This window comes from Myotis yumanensis, unplaced genomic scaffold, assembly GCF_028538775.1.
Source record: "Myotis yumanensis isolate MYYU_CA2020_CCGP unplaced genomic scaffold, mMyoYum1.0.hap1 SCAF_3, whole genome shotgun sequence".
NCBI classification, from domain to species: domain Eukaryota; kingdom Metazoa; phylum Chordata; class Mammalia; order Chiroptera; family Vespertilionidae; genus Myotis; species Myotis yumanensis.
The window spans coordinates 396,136-418,321 of NW_027223754.1; the positions used below are offsets into that span (position 1 = coordinate 396,136).

Sequence of the window (22,186 nt, forward strand, 5' to 3'; positions counted from 1 at the left end):
GAGGACACAGGAGCGCACACGCTGGCTCCCATTCACAACTTCGCCCCAGAGACGCCCATCCCTGTCAGGCCTGCCTGTCACAGGAACGCTCGCTCAGGCTGCAGGATCCTAATCTCAGCCTCGATCTGGCCCTGATCTGCGTTTCTCATTAACTCGGCCTCCAGAGAGGAAGGGGCCAGGAGCCCAGGGTCTGAATGAATGGGGCTCGCAGCTCGGCTTCACAGGGAGCAGCAGCAGAGACCGCGCTTCGCCTCAAAGAGCAGAAGCAGGAGCGCTGAGCGGCCTGCACCCCCCCCCCCCCCGTCCCTGCCCCCGGGGTAACTTCCCTGAGAAGGTCCCTGTCTGCTCTCTTTAAATCGTCTAAAACGCACAGACGTGGACATGACAACATTAAACTTAGAAAGCACCCACGAAAGACACCCCTGCCTCCCAGCCCCCTGCTCGGGACCCTTCTTTCTGGGACCTGCTCCCAGTCAGCACAGCAGCTCCCTGCCCCTCGGGGGCAGCGCCCACAGCCGGGCGGGGGGCAGAATGCCCTCCGTCCTGCGGCCCGTCCATCTCAGCTAAACAGTCAGGACAGGAAAGAGTGTGTGTGTGCGTGCGCCGCCCCCAGACCCCGAGACCCCGGGCAGGGCCGCTTTTCTTCCTTAGACAAACACCCGCCCCCGGGGTCGTGGGACTGTTGAAAGAAGGAAAAGGACAAGGAATTCCACGTTGTGTTGACGGTGGCATTTCTAAGCTCCTCCGAGCGGAGCTGAGCAGCCCAGAGATGATGTTCCCCTCCTGGCGGCTGGACACCTGCCCGGCCAGGTGGGCCCTGCCCGAGCGGCAGCCTGCGCGCCCCCTCGGCGTGGGGCTCCTGGTTTGGGAATAAAAGCAGAGGAGCCAATACGACCCCACTTGAAAGCGAGCCCGTAACCTCTCCGCTTGTTCTCCTGTGTTTTGTCACCTGTGACAATAAACATGGCTCTTTCAGAAGAGAACAGAGATAACGGGTGACAGACAAGCCGCAGGATCAAAGGGTCAGCCCGCGCTCAGCGCCTCCTCTCGACCATCACAGAACCACCCATGTTATTCGCTGTTTCCCACACTTCCTTCCTCTTGGGGCCGTTTATATATATTTTTTGTTTCCATATTTCCTTTCTCTCCCTGACCAATGCTGAAAATGAGAGGGAGAGCGAGGGAGGGGGGGGGGGGGGACCTTGACGCTTTCAAGAAAACCTGTCACGGAGGAGAGTGAGACAGTCCCTGGCGACCGGCAGATGAGCAGCCCTGCCTCTGGGGTGGGTAGCGTCGCCCCAGGAGCTCGCACCTCTGGCCGGCGGGCGGGGCCGGACTCGGGCGGTGAGGGAGCAGCGGGGCAGCCTGCGAGGCGGACTGGGCCCCGTGAGGCCGGCAGCAGCTCCGGAGGCCACACTGCCCGCGACTGCCCACTCCTCTGCCCAGATGTGAGACACTTTGTAAAAACAGACAAATGACTTCGCAGAATGGCCCGTGTCTTGCTGGGAGACCAAATGTTTTCCCCAGTGAGCGGAAACAGGGAACGGAAATAAACAACCACTTCACACTGATGAACACCTTACACTCGTAAACAACTGCGAGCCCATTGTGCCCGACAACAGAACGTTTGAAAACACAGCTCCTGCTGGGACCTGACGGTAAACACTTCCTGTGTTACCTCGCTGCTCTCAGGACAGCCTGCGGGCTGGAAGCAGACCTGCCCGTAGGCCCTCTCTCTGCCACGCGCCTGAGGACACGGCTAAGATGTGAGACTGCACGTCCCTCCACGTGAGGGCCACATGCAGCTTTGCTCCTAGAAACAAATTTGCTGCCCGTTCCATGGGGGACCCTGAGGCTGGGAGGCCCACAGGCACTCGGCCACCAGCCCTCCCCAGCCTCGCCAGGGACTGTGTCATGTGTCAGTGTGTGTGAGTGTGTGTGTGTGTGTGTGCATGTCAGTGTGTGTGAATGTGTGAGTGCATGTCAGTGTGAGTGTGAGTGTATGTCAGTGTGAGTGTGAGTGTGTATCAGTGTGAGTGTGAGTGTATGTCAGTGTGAATGTGAGTGTGTATCAGTGTGAGTGTGTGTGGCTGCACCCCCGTCCCCTCTTGGCTCACTGGTGGGAGGAGGAGCCCGTCCTGCCGTGGCCGGGCCCGCTGCGCCCTGCGGGAAGGCGGCCTGGGCCTGCTCAGTGGGAAGCAAGTGCCGTGCTTCCAGCGGAGTGGAGGGCCCTCTTTAAGGGACAGAAGGGCCCGTGACTGACCACACAGCTCCTGTGGCGGGGAGGACGTGACGACAGGCGTCACTAGGGAGGGTCAGTGTGGCCAAGGCACGTGCACAACACAACCGAGTGTGAAGGGAGAGGTGCCGACTCCGTGACTGCCGTGTGGGGAACACGTGCACAACACAGAGCCGAGTGTGAACGGGAGGGGTGCCGACTCCGTGACTGCCGTGTGGGGAACACGTGCACAACACAGAGCCGAGTGTGAAGGGAGGGGTGCCGACTCCGTGACTGCCGTGTGGGGAACACGTGCACAACACAGAGCCGAGTGTGAATGGGAGGGGTGCCGACTCCGTGACTGCCGTGTGGGGAACACGTGCTTTCCACGGCCACGCAGCCGCTGCTCGTCACACGGGCTGTGTGCTGGCCCGACCAGCTCTGGGGACCACACCACGGACGGGGTGACCATTTGCCTGCGGAGCCGAGAGCTGAGACGGGAGCCCGTGACTGCCAGGGCCCCTTCCTGCCTCTCTGGAAACCCCACGCCCGCGGGGCCTCCTCCTGACCCGTCGGGGGGCCAACCAACAGGCCGGAGCCAGAGTCGCTCAGAGGCAGGGCTCCCTGACCGTGGAGGACGGCGTCGGGGCCCAGGCTGCCACAGTCCTGATTTCAGGCCACAGAGCAGCCGCAGTTCAGCTCATTGGAGTGGAAATCCTTTCTGACCAACCTCCAACACCGATCATTTAGAAATCAAACCAAAAGACTACGGGAGCCACTGTCAGGCACTGAAGCTGAACAGTCAGACCACTGTGAGGGCAGAGAAGGCAAACGCTCCTCCCTGCTCTTCGGTCCCTTCTTGCTTTCTCTGCCTCACACGTGACCAAGGAGCGCGCTCGCCGCCCAGATGCGCCCCAGTCGCTGCTGTGACCACTGACACCACAGTCTTCTCTCTGGCTCATGAAGGACATGAAAAGAGGCTGCAGGGGAGAGGCGTTAATTAGCAGCAGGGGCACAGGAGACAGGGTTCAAGGGCTGTGTGTGTGAGAGACAGACGGACACTGGGCTCCCGGGGAGGGAACCCATCGAGACGAGGGGCCACACCGCACCCCCGAGGGCACAGCACAGTCACAGGCAAGGTCAGCGATGCTGCCCTCACCTGCCGCAAACAGCTCGACACAGGCAGGCCCGCCACCGGCGGTCACGCAGGGACACGGGCCAGGGGCGTCAGCGCCACGCAGTCAGCGGTGGCGCAGGCTCAGCGGAGGGAAAAGTAAACGCGGGGGAGCACGCGCCCGCTCGCTGTCCGGAGGGCCGTGGAGAGGAGTGTGAGTGAATGCGGGTGGAGGGTGATTTCTTTAACGTCACTGAGCGGAAAGGTCGGGCCACCCCGGGCCTCGGGGCTCGTCACACGGTGTCACCAGGTTCACTGCTTCGTCAACAGGTCAGCAAGCATGTGCGGGAGGCCCACGTGTGTCCAGCCCGAGGGGCTGTGTACACTCTGATGTTATACACATCCGCGTCTACCCGGTCACTTGCATATTTTATCTTAAAGTAAAAAGGAAGCGAGTCTGCGAGGTTAGGGCAGGAATGGAAGCGGCCCACCCACATGCACCCAGGGTGCTCAGGGCACGTGGACCGGGCACAGCCGGGCACCTGAGGGCCACTGAGCGGACAGCCTCCGTCCCCCGTGCTTCCAGGTGAGAGAGGCCACCTCACCGAGGGGCTGAGGGTGCGGGGAGAAGGCAACCGGGGCGTCTCCTGTGCAAGACGATTACATGTGTATGTAAAACATGTATGTGTGAGAGTGTGTGTGTATGTGTGAGTGTGAGTGTGTTGTGTGTGTGTGAGTGTGTGAGTGTGTGAGTGGGTATGTGTGTGTGAGTGAGTGTGTGTTGTGAGTGTGTGCGAGTGTGTGTGTTGAGTGTGCTGTGAGTTGTTTGTGTGTGTGTGTGTGAATGTGTGTGTGTGTTGTGAGTGTGTGCGAGTGTGTGTGTTGAGTGTGTTGTGTGTTGTTTGTGTGTGTGAGAGTGTGTGTGAGTGTGTGAGTGTGGGTATGTGTGTGAGTGTGTGTGTGTGTGAGTGTGTGAGTGTGGGTACGTGTGTGTGAGAGAGTGAGTGTGTGTTGTGAGTGTGTGCGAGTGTGTGTGTTGAGTGTGTTGTGTGTTGTGTATGTGAGAGTGTGTGTGAGTGTGTGTGTGTGTGAGTGTGGGTACGTGTGCGGACAGTGGTGATGGCTAAGGGAGAGATGGTGAGACACGGAGGCCTTGCGAACATTGCTTCCCAGCGGTTACACGTGCAGAACATTCGGAAAGTCTTTCACAGAGGCGTGTAGCCAGACGGCATCCCCAAGGGCTCCTCCGTCGGGACCACGTCCACGCTGCTCACAGGAAGGGTCTCCCTGGTGTGAGGGCGGTTCCCAGGGGCACTGCCCCTGCCCCTGCCTCCAGGACTCAGAATCCCAGGACATACACCAGTCAGCCTTCCCCGCGCCTGTGCCTGTGCCTGTGCCCGCGGGAGGGCAGGCCTGGCTCTGTGGTCTCTACCGGCCGACCAGCACCGGGCTCGCTCCCCTGGGCTTCTCCTCTCACCCAGAGCTTGGTAGTCAGGTCGCAGCACGGGGGACAGACCTGCCAGGAAGGTGGGTAACTGGGTGGCCCTAGCGCGGAGGCCACAGGCCCTGGCACAGCCTGCTCACTGCCCGTAGATGCCTCTGGCTCTGCCCGTGTGTCCCAGCGTCTCCCCTGGTGCAGCATGCAGGTCCCAACGCGGGAGATCGTGAGCATGGCACCCCAATGGCCTCTTCCGCCACATGCCTCTCCCTCCGCTCAGGGACCTGGCTGGCCCATGTGCACCTCTCCCTGCCGTGGGGCCTCGGGGGGATCTGTGTCCCAAGTGGGTGGTGAGTGTAAAGTGCCCGAAGCTGCCAGGTGTCGCCAGGGACTGTGGTCGTGTAGCAGCAGGAGCACCCGTGTCAGGACCTGCGCTGCTGCACGCCAACCCCACCCCGGAGGTCGCCCGCGGAGGGGCCCTGCGACAGTGACCTTCCCAGCGCAGAAAAGGACGCTTGCACTTCTATCATTCCTATTGCACGGACTGGGCCCCTAGAAGCGCCTGCTCCGAAATCGCCCCGGTGCCCCCAAACCTGCCAGTACCCCGTCATGCCCAGAGGCCGCCCGCGAGCCCATCGAGGCAGCCAGTGACCCTCGGCGTCTGTGCTCCGCTCTCGGGGGCCACAGCAATGCCGCCGGCCGTCTGCTGCTGCTCGTCCAGGAGCAGGGACTGGGGCCGGAGCCTCCTTCGGCGGCAGCTAATCAGCCCGCACCTCCTGGCAGGAAAGGTCCAATTCCCAGGAGGCAGACTCCTGAGCGCCCGACAGCATGTTCTCCATCGTTAACTTTGTGGGATCGACAGACAGGATCAGCTCTTGGTTATGTGCTGGGTAATCATAGCACTAGTCTGTAGCTAATTGAAGTATTCCTTGGAGTTTTATTAACTACGATCGAGTCTCTGAACAATTATTACAAACAGATGTAGCTTAAAACTTCCCTAAGCAAAACTTAATGAGAAATTCTGGTGCAAAAATGCTGCTAGAGAGAAGATATTTTGCTGAATCACATAAAATAACCAAATTCCAACCACAAGCTAATGACCTATGCTTCACATTTAGTGGGAGTGTATGCAATTCCTAATCATTTTCAGCTATGAAGGAGTATTCTGAAATTGCCTTTAAAAAAAGCTTACCCAGTTTTAACCTGATAAAGTGTTAGTGATAGGAATTCCTGACCAGAACTGGTTTTAACTCAGCCATAACAGTGAGGTGCTCCTAAAAGCAGCGATGGCTGGGACAACTCGATTGCAAGTTAACGAATCAAGATGAACCGGAACCCCATCTCCTCAAACGGCAACTGTCACATCTTCCCGTGTGGCTCCCTCAGGGTCATCGCAGGCACAGGCATCGCTCTGTGCTCCCCTCTGCTCGGACGGACGATGTCGGAAACGCGGCGGTATTTACAAGACGAGCCGCCCCCCCACCCCCCATGAGGTCACAGCTGCAATCCCCGGACTGGCTGACAGCTGCTTCCCCTTCCCCTCCCCAGCGCCCACCACCCACATGCGGAGCCTGAGGAGGGGAGGACGGCCGTGCCTGATGGATAAACCACTTGCTCCCGGCCGGTCTGTTCTCAGGGACTCAGAACCCCGAGCCGCATCCGGCAGCCTTGCCGCCTGCAGGTACCCGGCTCCACTGCCCACTGTCCCCCTCCCCACGAACAAGGGGCTACGGCGCCAGCAGCTTTTGCTTGTTTGTTCAAAAAGCCTCAGAGTCCTGGCAGCGGGATGCTGTGCACACAACAGCAATGGCTGGAGTCAGAGCCGAGAACCCGCCCCTGGCGCTCCGGTTGTCTCTGTAAGATGACGAGAGGGTGCTGCCGTCATAGTCATGGCGATGCGGGCTCAGTTAGTTCACCCGGCCCACCGAGGAGACTCCTTCCTTGGAGAAGAGACTCGAGCTCCGCGTGGCAGGTGACGGCGCACAGTTGGCAAACCTCCACTCGAGTTCTTGGTTTCGGACCTTTGTACAATATCAGGTTTTCCAAAGGTGGAGAGAAAGGCCCGCCTTTGTGTGAATCAGCAGAGCTCCCAGACCACCGGGTTTCCCAGCACCGGGCCTCTGACCCACACGCACTCACGCCAGAGCTGCCCACCCCCAGGGCGAGAACCACCTGGGGGGTGGGGGGAAAGAGCCAGGGACCCCGGGGCGGAGGGCCCGCCCCTGGTTTACCCTGGGGGGCGCGGGGGAGAGCTGAGGGCCCCAGGCCTAAGGCCCAATCCGCCCCAGCTTCGCCTTTCACTCTCGGGACGAACCTAGACTGACAGCGACTGCAAAACATGGCTGTGACAGGGAGCAAGCACATGCCCGCGAACAGCCACCGGCAGCCCCATCTGGAGGCCCCGGCACATCTTGGCAGGGCTTCCGGCCTGGGGGGGGGGGGGGGGCGGGGGGGGAACGCACGCGTGAGCAGGTGCGACGCTCCCCACTCCCTGCTCCCCACCAGCCTCCCCTCTTCATCCATCCATTGTGCCTGACTCTGGGATTTCCTGTCTGCATTACAGAATGAACCCCACTTACCTTTCTTGGGGAGGGTGCACACAGGAAGTGGGGAGGGTGCACACAGGAAGGGGGGGAGGGTGCACACAGGAAGTGGGGGGAGGGTGCACACAGGAAGCGGGGGGAGGGTGCACACAGGAAGGGGGGAGGGTGCACACAGGAAGTGGGGGGAGGGTGCACACAGGGGGGGGGAGGGTGCACACAGCAAGGGGGAGGGGGAGGGTGCACACAGGAAGTGGGAGGGGGGAGGGTGCACACAGGAAGTGGGGGGGAGGGTGCACACAGGGGGGGGAGGGTGCACACAGGAAGGGGGAGGGGGGAGGGTGCACACAGGCGGAACTCGGAATAACACGAGCAGAGCCTGAGTGTCTGCCTGGGTGACTTCATGCGCCCGTTAACGGCCTGCAGTGCCGTCACGGGCCCTCTGCTGGGTGAGAGTCCGTGCTGCACGTATAAACCCCCTCCCCGGGCAGTGAGGGCGTCGTGGTCAGCACACGGACGCGGCCTGCGTCCCGCCGCCACTGCGGGCGGTGCCCGTGCTTTGATGGGAGCCAGCACTTCCCAGGTGGACAGCCCTGTCCTGTGTCTGTTGTCCTGGGAGCCCAGCAGCTGGGCTGACAGGAGCTGCCCTCAGACCTCCCGGACCAGCCCACCGCTCAGCACCTACTTCTCCGCCGGCCCGAGAGGCCTGGGCTGGGTTCCCCAGGGCCGGGAGAACGGGACCTCAGCCCGGGCAGCCCGCACGGTCCCGCCCACACGGTACCCGCCCAGTTACGCTGCAGGTGGCAGGGCGGGGGAGGGGACCCAGCCCCACAGCCCATCCTCTGCCCGCTGGGCCCTTCTGTCTTCCCCTCCCAACACCCCAACCCCAGGATCAGCAGAGCCAGATGGCCCCACACATCTCCCCAGGCCAGAGCTTGCTTCTGGGGGCAGCGGGACCCTCCTTCGTCCCAGCCGGCCTAACAGTCCAGCCTCAGTGAGCACCTGTACCACTGGGAAACCCACCGTGAGTCCCATGGGCTCCCCCACTTCCTAGGTGCCTCTCCCCCCTCTTCCTGTGTGCACCCTCCCCCGCCCCACTTCCTATGTGCACCCTCCCCCCTCTTCCTGTGTGCACCCTCCACTCCCCTACTTCCTGTGTGCACCCTCCCCTCCCCCACTTCCTGTTTGCACCTTCCACCTTCCCCACTTCCTATGTGCACCCTCCCCCACTTCCTGTGTGCACCCTCCCCTCCCCCACTTCCTATGTGCACCCTCCCCCTCTTCCTGTGTGCACCCTCCCCCTTTACCCCACTTCCTGTGTGCAGCCTCCCCCCCCCCCCCCCCGCTTCCTGTGTATAACCTCCTCCCTCCCACTGCTTCAGTATGCACCCTCCCCCTCCCCCCTCCCCCCACTTCCTGTGTGCACCCTCACCCTCAATCCCACTTCCTGTGTGCACCCACGAGAGCTTGTAGCTCCCACTCAGTGAGTCATATGTGAGTCCTGAGTGACTGTGAATGAGAGTCACTCTTCTGAAGACGAGGGAGGGGGTGGCGTGCGGCCCTGTCATGCTGTCACTCAGAAAGCACCGATACATGCAAATGCCTGACTCCCTAGCGCCCAAGCCAAGCCAGCCCCCCGCACCCCGTGCCATGCTCAGCCCACTGCTAAAGAAGTGTCTCTTGAAATGACTTTTCCCCTCAAGTTGAGAGTAAAAATTCAAGCATGTGGACAAAAAAGTCAATTCTGAACGACATGCTTTTTATAGCTCTTGCAGGGGCCAGGAATTTTCCACTAGTTTTCCCCGGACGGACGGCGGGCGGGGGAGGCGCGGACTCCAGAACTGAGACCGATTCTGGGAAAGGGCTCGAGGGCTCGCGCTGTGACCACAGGCATTCGGAGACTCGCACTGAGAACACTCCCCCAGCTGCTCGGGTGTCCCGGTGACTGGGTTTTCTAAGCTACGGGCTCGTTCGCCTGGACCTCGCGAGGCGGCCAGCACGCAAGCTCACAAGCCACATGCAGAAACGAAGCACCGATGTGAAAGGCACGCGCCCGTCCCTCCCCCACGCCACCAAGCACCACCCAGGCCCCTAGCCCCCCAGGCCGACCGCTGTGCGGGCGTGCTCAGAGGGCTCCCCAGGCCACGTGCTCAGAGGGCTCCCCAGGCCACATCAGCCCGCAGGAGACTCGGCAATCAATGTTTGCAAGGAACACGGCCGTTTTCCTCAACGGTTTCCGAGGTTGGGAGCACCTTCAAGTGCACGTCTTGATGAAGAGCTCACTTCAGTCACCAGCTCCTTACCACTCACTGGCTGTCCCACAGACACATGAAGTGGCGGAGATGGCAACCACGGACCGTGCGTGTCCGCCCTGGGGGGCGCCAGGCTCCACCTGAGGTGCCGGCGACTTGCAGGCACGGCCCCTCTTTCCCAGCGGTGTTTGCTCACGGCACCTCTGGGCCAAGAGGAATACTGCACCGTTCACATTTATGAAGTAATTACGTCCAAACGACTCAGGTATTTCTGTCCTGACAATTTGGTAGCCAGTTAAAAACATAAAGACCCATAAACAGAGAGAAAAGGGATGAACTTTACTTCTCTCTTAAGCGACACCAACCACTCAGAGTGGAATATGGCTGCCAGTTGGGCACTGGCAGCTGCTCACACCCGGGCAGACGGGAGCCTTTCCAGCTCCAGCCTGACCTCCGTGCCGGCCTGGCGTTCATGACAGCACCCAAGCCCAGCTCTGCACGGCCGTGGTCGGCACCGAGCGCCTGCAGAGCTGCCGATTCTCCCAGGGCCGGCAGGTGTAGCGTGCTGCTGGGTGACCCTTCAACATTCAACTGTCTCCCGGGCTCCTGTGAGGGTGCCGTGGCACACAGTCTGGGGACTGTGCTACGTGGCTGCATTTAACTTTCACACGAACGCAGCTCAGGAGGCGCTCACAGCGCCCTTTACGGATGACGCACCTGAGCTGACCCGACTTCCCCAGGTGGCCGAGTCCCCACTTCAACCCACGCACACAGAGCTTTTCTACTGATGCTAAAAGCAGGAAATACTTGAACTGGAGCAACTCAAAACATGACTATATTCAAAAGGCTAATTCACTGATTTCACTTTCCCAGAGTGATTCTGAACTTGTCCCCTCGGAGGATAAATCATTTCTCCCTGCACCGGACGCCACCGCACCCAGCAGAGCGAGCCGTGGCGCAGGCGTTTGCTTAGTTACTGTTTATTTTTAGACCAATGGGAACGGCACGACTTCTTCCTTGGTCTTCCAAGAGCAAATGCCTTTTATGCCTGATCGGGACAGAGCGCCGCTGCCACCAGCAATGCACCTAACAGGACGCTCTCCCCTCTGTGGCGGCCGCCATGCTGCAGCGGGGCTCTCCGCAGTCACGTCCAAATCACGGGCCCGAGGCCACTCGTCTGGACATCTCTTCGGTGCCAGCAGGTGAAGGCCACTCGTCTGGACATCTCTTCGGTGCCAGCAGGTGAAGGCTGCCGACGGGGCACGCCCAGAGCAGCGAGGTCGCAGGGTGGCAGCGAACGGTGTGGCACTTCACTCTTCACACGCTCTCCTGAGATCTAGGCCGTCCGGGAGGTCAGTGCACATCGTCGAGTGGAAAAGGGGGTCCACGGCGGTGCGTCCCGCGGACTCACGAGCCCGCCGGGGGGGGGGGGTCCCCGCTGCTGCGGGAGCCTCCTCACCCTCCTTTGGTGGCAGGAGGAGGCGGCCAGCAGGAGGTCTGGCTTCTGAGACTCGGGCTTCCCCAGCCGCTCCTACGCCCTCAAGGACCTACGGCCGCCCGCCCTCCTCAGAAGGAACCCGTCTGTCATGGACGCACTTTAAGAGGAGAGTCACTTACGTTCCTGCAGCCTTGTCCTTTCCTATCCGTTGCGACCGTGTAACTATTTCATGTGAAAGAAGGAAAAGAGCCTGCTCTAGAGGTGACGGCAGCGCCTTGCCGCCGGCAGTCTACCAGGATTCGGCAAACGCACGCCATGTAGGCAGAGGCAGAGACACAGCGACCGGTCAGACAGCGACCTTTGGCGGGAAGCCTGTGGCAGAGAAGGGCGAGGAGGCAGCAGGAGCGCTCGCTCAGCACACGGCCAGGTGTGTCCAGGTGCGCTGGGCCGCGGCCCAGGGGCGGCTGCGTGTTCATTCTCACTCTCCTACGAGCTCGCACTGTGACCCAGACCGAGGTTCTAATTCACAAAATGCGAGCTCAGCAATGCTACTGATTTACTGAATCTAAAGCGCCCCCCGCCCCCCGTGAACTGAAAGTGGGGGGTATATTCGCATCCGTGTCCACACAGGGAGACACGTGTGTGTGTGTGTGTGTAATGTGCATGCCTCTGAAGGCACGTTTCAGCCTGTCTGCCACAGAAACACTGAAACGTCTACTGTCTCCTTTCGGGCACCTCGATCTCAGAGGCAAGACCTTCAGTTTCATTAAAAAGACATGCCCGGCCCTGGCGGTGGCTCAGCTGGCAGCGTCGCCCGTGCACCAGAAGGTGCAGGTTCAGTTCCGGTCCGGCACACACCTGGGTTGCGGTTGGATCCCCGGTGCACGCGGGAGGCAACGGGTCGATGTGTCGCTCTCACATCAACGTTTCTCTCTCCCTCTCCTTTCCTCTCTCTCAAATCAACACAAACACACCCTCAGGTGAGGATTTAAATGAAAAAGAAAGCCCAGTATTGTCGCCTGAACTCATGCCCCTCTTCCCAGAGCTGCGTTCCAGCCGCGCCATCTGCACCGGCGATGATCCAGTTCACTTCATAGAGCGAGTTTAGGTCCCTTTACCCGCATCCCAGCGTCTCCTCAGCTGAGAAGGTGCGAGAATACCCCAGGGAGCAGACGGTGGCCAAGGTGGGCAGGGCCACGCAGGGGCCGCGGAGAGTGGCGTGAGTCTCCGTGGCTTTGGCCGGGGGCTGTTGGGCTCGCGCTGACCTCCTCACACACTGCCCTCCTCACGGCCCCTCCTCGATCCCAGCCCAGCCTGTCCTTCCTCTGGCACGTCCGAGCGGTCAGCCAGGGCACCAGGCTGCTGAGGGAGCTCTACCCACAGACCCCACGCTGCGGGGCCGTCTGTCCCAGGCCCTGCTCTGTCTCAGGACCTCTGGGGGGACGCACATCCTTTCAATCCCTCCTCACCCCCGGCCACTCTGCAGGGACAGGCCCAGCGGCTCCAGCAGCACGTGGAGGGCAGCTGCTCCCGCCCAGCGATGCAGCCGACCCCAGCGCCTGGGGGCCTGGTGGGAACCCCTGAGTGTGGCGGGCGGTGCCCAGGGCTGCCCTGGCCCAGAGGGATGGAGTTCTCCTCTGTGCCAGGTGGGCGGCTCCTCAGACGCAGCCGGGGGCTCCCCTCGTCACCACGTGGCCCCGCTGCTGCCTCCCGGCCTGTCCGCGGCTCCTGGGACCGCGTCCTAAATAAACTTCCTGCATGTGGCCTGTGTCTCGGGCTCTGCTGGGGGAAACCCATGCGAAGGCCGTGAGAGTCTGAGATGGATACACACGTGCCATCAGCAACTGCAAGCGGCTCTCACTGTTCTCGCAGAAGCTGCACGCACAGGGCCTGGGGCATCGCTGCCCCGCCCGCCCTGGCCTGCAGCACCCGTGAGGGGCTGTGGCCGAGCCTAGGTGGGGCGGCAGGGAGCAGAGACTCGGGTCCATGTACACGGACCCAGGAGCCTCTACAGCTTTCGTGCCTGACACACAACACGTTTGCCACACGAATGCCCTGGTTTACATGCGGTTCCTCCAACTTGTATAGATTTTAAAGGGGAAAATAGTCATTTCATCGGCAGGAAATGAGCACAACATTTTAAGGGGAAATTACACTTTCCCTCAGACTTTGGACTGATGTTAAGGGAAACATACGTGAGTGCGTGTGATTAACTCCCAGTTATGTAACAAAAACGACCACGGCGTCTCAGACAGAAGCGAGGACACGCATGTGACTTGCTGGAGCACAGGGACACTAAGCTATCTTACCCATTATCTGCACAGGAGGAGGGGACAGACTAGCGACCAGGCCCTACTGGTGCCCGCAGCTCTGCTCCTCATGCCCTTGAGTACCAGGTCACCAGCGTGACCTTCAGTCCCTGCAGAGCAGTGAACGCAGGAAGGGCTCCCAGCAGTGTCCGCGGGAAGTTGTCCCATGTTCCTCGCAGAAAACAGCGAGAAGCACTCAGAGCCGATCAGTCCCAGGAGGTGCTCCTAGAGCCCGGGCGGCGGGTCCACGCAGCAGGTCCACGCAGCAGGTCCACGCAGCAGGGGACGGGGACGGGCGGCGGCTGGCTATGACCACGCCCTGCAGCCCGCCTGCCCGAGGGAGAGGGGCCAGAATCAGTCACCAGGCACGGGACCCAGGCCTGCGAGGCTGTGACACCTCCCACGAGAAAAAGAACTTCGCAAGGATGAGGAAAGCCCAGCTTTGCCACTGTTCTGTCTGAAGATCTCAAGACAGGGAACCAGGAACATCAGGTGAAAAGCCTTCCAAACAGAAGATGCCTGGGTTTAGTCATCTTGTATTCAGGTTTTCCAACAAGCCACAGGGGCCCATGCTCTGCTCCTGCCCGCTCCGCGCCTGCAGAAAGCCCACAGGGCCGCCGCCTCCCAGCAAGTGAGCACAGGCCTCGAGTTCCAGGAGGTGGAACCATGGGACCAGCCCAGGATGATTCCGGTGTCGCGATGCCACACAGGTCGTGGGGGTCATCTCAGGAGAGAGGACCAGGCAAAGGAGCCACAGGCCAAGGCCAGAGAGGGAAGTGGCCCAGGGCCAGATGCGGCCGGAGGCACGGAGACCGAGGCGGGTTCCGGAGTGGGAGGGGTGCGGCCCTCCAGGGAGCCTGCACGCCGCCTGCAGACTAAGGGGCAAGCCTAAGGGCCAGGCCGCGCCTGAGCTGCCCAGGGTCAGGCCTGCACGGAGCCCGCAGCGCCCAGGTGGGCTGCGTGACAGTCCGGAAGGACGGGTGGCGGCGTCTGAGGAAGCAGGGAGTGAGTGGGGCTGCTAGGGAGAAGAATCAAGCGCCTCTAAGTTGCAAAGCTGGAGGGTAAAACGCTGCCAACGAAACCACAGGTATCTGTCAGCTCGCTAGGAACTAAGGCGTCCAGGTGAGCAGAGACGAACCATGTGCACGCCACAAGCTCTATAGAGCAGTGGTTCTCAACCTCCTGGCCCTTTAAATACGGTTCCTCATGTTGTGACCCAACCATAACATTATTTTTGTTGCTACTTCATAACTGTCATGTTGCTACTGTTATGTGTCGTCATGTAAATATCTGATATGCAGGATGGTCTTAGGCGACCCCTGTGACAGGGTCGTTCGACCGCCAAAGGGGTTGCTGCATAGAGGCAAGTGGTGGACTTTTTAAATTAAATTCTAAATGTCGTGGGAGTTAACTGGTTAAGTAACGTCAGGGATGCGCCTGGCAGCCAGGACCCGGTGGTCGGTGAGGGACCCAGATCCGAGCCTCGAACGGGGGGGGGGGGGGGGGGGGGGGGGGGGGCCTTTGTGAACGGCCTTCCTTTCCCCAGTTTCCAGATCACTTTCCTTTTGGTAGAAAAACGAAGACGAGGATCTCGGTGAGGAGGAGAGCGCGGGGGAATGACTTCCACGTGCACTCCATCTGCCCGCTGCCTCGCAAATGGACTTCTTTTCCTTCACGTTCGGTCACTGCAGATGGGGGGGTGGGGTGGGGGGGGGGCCGTCAGGACGGTTTCACGCCAGGACAGACGTCTGCGTTAAGGCATCCTGTTCCGTCCCTGGAGCTTCATGCTCTGCCAACTTGCAAAGACTGTGTCTGAGGCGCACCTGCTTCTCTTAGCAAATGACAAGGACAGGCAGCAGCACCCGCACAACCCAAAGGACAGTCGCCTCAATGCGCCGACGGCACGCGGGCCGCTCGCCCGTGTCCTAGGGAGGGGACGCAGCACTAATTCCGAGAGGACAGAGTGACCGTCCCCGCGGCCCCTCAGAGGGACTGGGACCCCACTGCTCGGCACTGGGCCTCGTCACCTGCAGACAGGAGGGTCCGCCCTCCCTGGGGCTCCGGCTCTCAGCTGTCCTGACAAGAGCAGCGGGAGGAAAGGCGAGGGGGCTCTGCCGGGAGGGAGGTCTCCTGTGCCTCCGCTCGCCGTGTCCCTCCCTCGCGCCAGCCTGGCATTTCGCGGGCAGGTCTCTGTATGTGTGGGTTCCCTTGTGGACAATAAAAACCAGGAACTACACAGAAAGGCGTTTTAGGGCCATAAACTGGGAGGGAACGCACTGGTCCCGGCCCAGGGCAGGGAGGCGGCCGGTGCCCTTCCCTCAGGGGGAGCGACCAGCAAACGGGGTCAGGCAGGCACCAGGGGCTCGGCCTCCAGCCCCGGGATGTGTGTGTGTGGGTGGGGCGCACCTCATGGGCGCAGCCTCTGGAGGCCACTTCCACACCCATAACGGCCCCGGGAGGGAGTCCCCACTAAAAATGTACTGCTCGTCTTGGGAGGGAAACGGACGCCTTTGTCAAGAAGCTCCCAGGAGACGGGAGGCAGTCATGGATTCCAGGCCTCTCTGCTGGTAGCAGTGGCCCTGCCCGCCCGCCGACGGCAGGGCAGTGGTCTCTGGCTTTCAAGGCTGCCACCCTGGGCTGTGGGACGGCACACTCAGGCCAGCCCGGGGACAGGCCACCTAGAAAGGTGTGGAAAGGCAGGAAAAGTGTGGGGTGGCTGGTGGGTGAAGCGCCTGTTTGCTGACATGCCAGCCCTCAGAGTGCCCACCCAGGATGCCAGGCACCCCGAGCCCTGGTGGCTGAGACGCGGGAGTGATCAACAAACGCGAACGCAGTCACCGCGGCTGTCACTGCCTCTTCCTTCTAGAGAGCTCTCCCCTCACATCAGCACATCTCCTACACCGTCATTAATTTCATGGCTTCAAGGGTGAGGACACGCGTCTTTCTGAGAATCAACGCAAAATGTCTAACACCTGACGTTTCTCTATCCGGTCTCTTTCTCCCAAGGCTAGTTAGCAGCTGGGCCAGTGCAGAGCAAATTCCACTTCCTGTTGCTGCATACATTGTATACGGAGACTATACATATATATGACATCCACTCACACATCAGATGTACACACACGAGATGTGTACACACGTGTCCCATGTACACACATCCCATGTACTCACATCCCATGTACTCACATCCCATGTACTCACATCCCATGTACACACATCCCATGTACTAACATCCCATGTACTCACATCCCATGTACACACATCCCATGTACACACATCACATGTACACACACCTATAATTTGCTTCAATGTAAGAGGACCCATATACACACACGCGCGTGCGCACACACACACACACACACTATACATATACTTTGTCATCCTGAAAAGTTGAAAAGCAGTTGGGTTAAAAAGAATTTTGCATTCTATCATTTTCAAGCTTAGACAAAGTGATGGCAACAATGCTAAGAAATTTCATTTTTAAAATTAGGTCTTTAATGTCTTTTAAAGCTCCTGAGTCTAACGTGCGCTTACATCGTGACTCGATGTGCAGACACAGCTGACCCAGCAGCTGCGGAATGGGACTGGGAGGGCTACAGAGCTCCGTCCCCTCTGGCCACACACAGAGGGACGGGAGGGAACAGCTCTTATCTCGCTGCTCAGGGCGGACTCAGTAAGATGCCGCCTTTATCTATCCGAGCTGGTAGACCATTCCTCGGAGCACAGGCGTGGCCCAAACTCCCGCCGAGCATGCCTTCCTGAGCTCCAAACTTCCCAGGAGAAGTCTTTCTAAATATGACTTTTGCAGTAACCAAGATGACTTCTCTGGATGACTTATATAGACTTAACTTCACCCTCAAAAATCCCACTATTCCCACGGTGAAGAGCGAGGTGAGCGTGGGCGGGAGGGGAAGGACAAACTGCTGTGTGAAGTTCTCTTAAGCTGGGCATCAAACCATGGACGTTTGTGAAGCGGGGAGGCCAGGACGCACCAGGAAAGAGCTCGCCACCGAAAGCCGAAAGCCGGCGGTCATCAGGGCGACAGGCGCTGCTCTGGGCTTTGGTGAGGCCCCGTGAGAGGGTTTGTGGGGCTGCCCAGGAAGAGTGCCTGACATGCTCATGCCGGTCTAGTCTACTTCACTCACATGGAGAAGCCCAGGCCTCAGCAAGGTTTACAAATGGTCAGAGCCCAGCGTTGGTCAGGTTCACACCCTGGGATCTGCCCAGCGGCCCAGAGGGAGCCGGGGGCGACCAGGAAGCATCCAGATGTGTGTGTGTGTGTGCGTGTGTCTCTGTGTGTGTGTGTGCGCGTGTGTCTGTGTGTGTGTGTGTGCGCGTGTGTCTGTGTGCGCGCGCATAGCTCCGGGAGTGGGGACGGTGCATGGTGAGCAGCCAAGGGAGCCAGGAGGTACAGCTCCAAGGAGCATCCTAAGACCTAACACCATCCGAGTCACAGTTTACAATTTGCACCAACGACCGCCCTTGAACTCCAGGAGGAGCTCCCACCTGCCCACCTGTATCCTCAGGCAGGTGCATGGAGGGAGGGACGGGCGCCCCCACCTGTACCCTCAGGCAGGCACAGGGACCAGGAGGAGGACCCCTGGCCCGGGACTGTCTAGTGAGAGGATTCTCTGTGGTTTTACTAGGAGAGAAAGGCACGATAAGCAGTTTTGTGATCAAATTTTATTCATTCAACTTAATAGCAAGTATTTGAGCTGAAACTACGCGATAAGAAGATAAAAACAGGGCTTCTGTCCTCATGATCTTACAGTTTGGACCAGGGGTCCTCAAACTTTTTAAACAGGGGGCCAGTTCACTGTCCCTCAGACCGTTGGAGGGCCGGACTATAGTTTAAAAAAAAAAACTATGAATAAATTCCTGTGCACACCGCACATATCTTATTTTGAAGTAAAAACACAAAACAGGAACAAATACAATATTTGTATTTGCATGTGGCCTGCGGGCCGTAGTTTGAGGACCCCTGGTTTGGACCAAGGAGTGGAATTGTGGCTCCGTCACTAGTCATTACAGAAAACAAAGAAGAAAGGAAATGGAACTTCAAGTGCCCCGAGTTATGCGCACACGGACTTTCACAGCACAGCTTAGCTCTATGGGGCAGCCTAGTGCCCATGGGTACGGGAGGGATGCCAGGCTGTGGCACAGACACACATGGAACCTTAATCCGCCATAAAAAGAAACGGAATCTTACCCTTTGCTACAGTGTGGGGGACCTAGAGGGTGTTGTGCTGAGCGAGATAAGTCAGACAGACACATACCAGATGGTTTCACTCAGATGTGGAATCTAAAGGATAAAATAAACAAACCGAACAGAAACAGACTCAGAGACACAGGGCAGACTAATGGGGGGGCAGCGCTGGGTGGGGAAGGTGAGGAGTGAGCAGCACAGATCGGGGTTTCGGACGTCGAGGGGATGTCAGCACAGCACAGGGACTTGTCAGTGACACGGGAACAACTAGGCACGGTGCCAGGTGGGCACCAGACCTGCTATAGGGCTCATGTTGTGAACGACATACCGTCTAACCACCATGTCAATGAATCCTGAACACAGTCCTCTGGCCCATCAGAGACACGACTTTCTATATGAGGACCCGGGACCCGACGGTCAGCCAGCTCCTGATCAAAGGCTGCAGCGTGGGGAGCAGGCGCCCACGCCCGACCGCATGGCCTGCCACCCGCTATCACTCGGCAGCCGGGCTAGCTCCCCACACCCACGCCCACGCCCACACCCACGGGAGGGAGACGAGCGCGCACCCTCACAGTGACTCAGGCAGGGGAGGCGAGCAGCAGAGCCCTGGGGTGGGGCTGGCCGTGCACCCCGGCTGAAAAACCTGAGCAGCCTAATGTGTGATGAACTCCGTTGGGGGGGGGCTCAGAATATGGGGGGGTCCTGACAGTCTGGGCAAGTCTGAGGGCGGCCTCCCCTGCTCCATCCTCATCATCTACACTGCATTCTGGGAAACAGATCTAGAACGAGGCGCACACAACGCTTCTCAGGACCAACTTTCCATTCCCTACAGCACAGGGACCCAGAGCCAGGGCGTGGCAGGGTGACCCTGGGGTCCCTCCCGGACACCCCGCAACTGTGCGCCCCAGTGCGGCCTCGCTCCCTCCCGCCTGCCCTGGGGCAGACACCCAGGTGGCCTCCTCTGATGCCTCGTATCTGACTGCTGTTGGCTAAGGCTCCGCCTGACTAATGCCCCCCTCCCTGCATGTGCCCGCAGCTGGAGAGCTACATCCAGGACAGCATGCGCAGGGGCGTGGCCGCGCTGCAGCAGAGCGCCGCGCACAACCACACGGCCGCCATGATGGAGATGGGCTCCAGCCTCCTAAACCAGACCGAGGCGCAGACGCGCAAGCTGACGGACGTGGAGGCCCAGGTGAGTGTGGGGGCAGGCGGCCCGGCCAGGCGACAGCCGACAGTGCATGCGACCCGGAAGCACAGTGGGCGAGTGGAGGCCAGGGAGCAGGACGGGAGGACGCAGGAAAGGCAGGACTCGAGCTAGACAGGAGTGACATCAGGACACGCAGCCTGACGGTCAGGGCTGAGGGTGAAGGACGTCTGTTCCCCAAGGCCCTGCGTCCTGTTCCCGCCCCTCACACGTGCGTCTGCCTCACGTGCTTCTGGACTCTCGAGGTCTCTTCCTCCGAGCCCTGAGCTGCTCCTGCAGAGAACGAGGCCCCAGACAGAGGCCAGAAACTGCTCTTCTAGCTGATCTCAGGAGCTGTCCAAACCGTCTGTGGTAGAAGTTTGTGCCATCCCTGGTGTGAGTCTACCCATCTGTCCTACAGGTTCATACAGTCACCGTCTGACTTGACAGAGGCACACGGGGGAGCAGGCAGCAGAGAGGCAGACAGACAGACAGAGGGGAGCAGGCGGCAGAGAGAGGCAGACAGACAGAGGGAGCAGGTGGCACAGAGAGGCAGACAGACAGAGAGGAGAAGGCAGCACAGAGAGGCAGACAGACAGAGGGAGCAGGTGGCACAGAGAGGCAGACAGACAGAGAGGAGAAGGCAGCACAGAGAGGCAGACAGACAGAGGGGAGCACAGAGAGGCAGACAGACAGAGGGAGCAGGTGGCACAGAGAGGCAGACAGACAGAGGGAGCAGGCGGCACAGAGAGGCAGACAGACAGAGGGAGCAGGTGGCACAGAGAGGCAGACAGACAGAGGGGAGCACAGAGAGGCAGACAGACAGAGGGAGCAGGTGGCACAGAGAGGCAGACAGACAGAGGGAGCACAGAGAGGCAGACAGACAGAGGGAGCAGGCGGCACAGAGAGGCAGACAGACAGAGGGAGCAGGCGGCACAGAGAGGCAGACAGACAGAGGGGAGCACAGAGAGGCAGACAGACAGAGGGAGCAGGTGGCACAGAGAGGCAGACAGACAGAGGGAGCACAGAGAGGCAGACAGACAGAGGGAGCAGGCGGCACAGAGAGGCAGACAGACAGAGGGAGCAGGCAGCACAGAGAGGCAGACAGACAGAGGGGAGCACAGAGAGGCAGACAGACAGAGGGGAGCAGGCGGCACAGAGAGGCAGACAGACAGAGGGAGCAGGCAGCACAGAGAGGCAGACAGACAGAGGGAGCAGGCGGCACAGAGAGGCAGACAGACAGAGGGAGCAGGCGGCACAGAGAGGCAGAGGAGCAGGCACAGGGGGCTCACTCCAGCCGGGAGCCAGGCTCTGATGGTCCCAGCTCCGCGTGGCTGGGTGAACAGCTGAGTGAGGCCCTGGGCTCCGGGACCTCAGCTGTGTGGCTATGGATGAGGCAGGGCCACAGGAGTGACTAAGTCCCTTTCAGCTTTAAGAGTCTATGAGCTAATGGTTAATAGTAGAAAAGAGCATGAAACACGAAAATATTAAAAGAGTAACTGCAAAACAGCAAAACAAAATTCACAGAGCCGCTAGTGGCCACACAGGACAGCAGGTGAGTGCGGGGGAAGTGCTGCTGGAAGAATGCCCCCCATCCTCCCGCCCCCCAACCTCTCCCGCGAGTGCTCCCGGCTCCCGGCTCCCAGGCCCGCTCGCTCCCGGCTGCTGGGCTAGCACCTTCCTGCTCTGAGGATGGTGATGATCAAGAGAGCAGCAGTTCTAATGCAGGCAAGTCCCACGCAGTTCCCAGTGGGAGTGGCCGCCTCAGCTCAAGGGCCAGCCAGGAGGTAGGAGCCTCGCCTTCCCCCTGAGCTGGGCCAGCTGCTCTGAGGCAGGAGTCTCGCTGTCTCCCTGGCAACTGCTGAGAGAGGGGAAAGGAACACAGCAGGCGGTGGGAGAAGCCCAGGACGCTCATGTGAGGACAGCAAGAAGGGACCTGCTCACCTAACCTTTCCACCTTATTGGACAGTTTAGGAAAAATAGAAGGATTTACACGATGGATCACAAGGGACCAAAAATTGTAATCCAAAGAGGTGATAAAAGGTAAGAATGAAAAGGTGTAAAACTTTTAAAGGGAAAGTGCAGGATCCCCAGCCCGTTATTACAGTAAGTGGTCGTGACGAAGCCACGCTGCCGCTTCCAAGGGAAGGCTGGCGGGTGTGGGCTCCCCCCATGTGCCCGGAAGCCGCTTCCTGTGCTCCCAGGCGACAGCAATGAAGGTGGCAGAGGCAGCCAGGACGCACACCTTCCTACGTCCTGTGCAAGACCTGCCGGCTCTTCACAAGCCTTCTGTGGTTGGGCCCACTGTCTCTAAACATCTGCTGTGAAGCCACAGGTCACAGAACCCCGCTGGCACACGGGGACGGCGAGAGCAAACAGCTGCTGGCCGGGCGGACACGTGAGAACGCGGCCCGAGCCGGGGCCGCACGGCTGCACTGTGTCACCAGCAGTGACCGTGCGAGGCAGGGTTGAGTCCAAGCATGGAGGTCGC

At 59.9% G+C, this 22,186-nt stretch overlaps 2 protein-coding genes across 5 annotated transcripts in view; one reads left to right on the forward strand and one right to left on the reverse strand.

Annotated features, from left to right (window-relative positions):
* MCPH1 (microcephalin 1) overlaps positions 1-22,186 on the reverse strand; it is a 99,628-nt gene that overhangs the window by 27,785 nt on the left and 49,657 nt on the right. The gene's annotated exons all lie outside the window — the stretch shown is intronic.
* ANGPT2 (angiopoietin 2) overlaps positions 1-22,186 on the forward strand; it is a 40,732-nt gene that overhangs the window by 1,159 nt on the left and 17,387 nt on the right. For all 4 annotated transcript variants that reach the window (XM_070408075.1, XM_070408073.1, XM_070408072.1 and 1 more), the window contains exon 2: positions 19,549-19,704. In XM_070408075.1, coding sequence (XP_070264176.1) covers positions 19,549-19,704 — 156 coding nt within the window. The remainder of the gene's footprint in view (positions 1-19,548; positions 19,705-22,186) is intronic.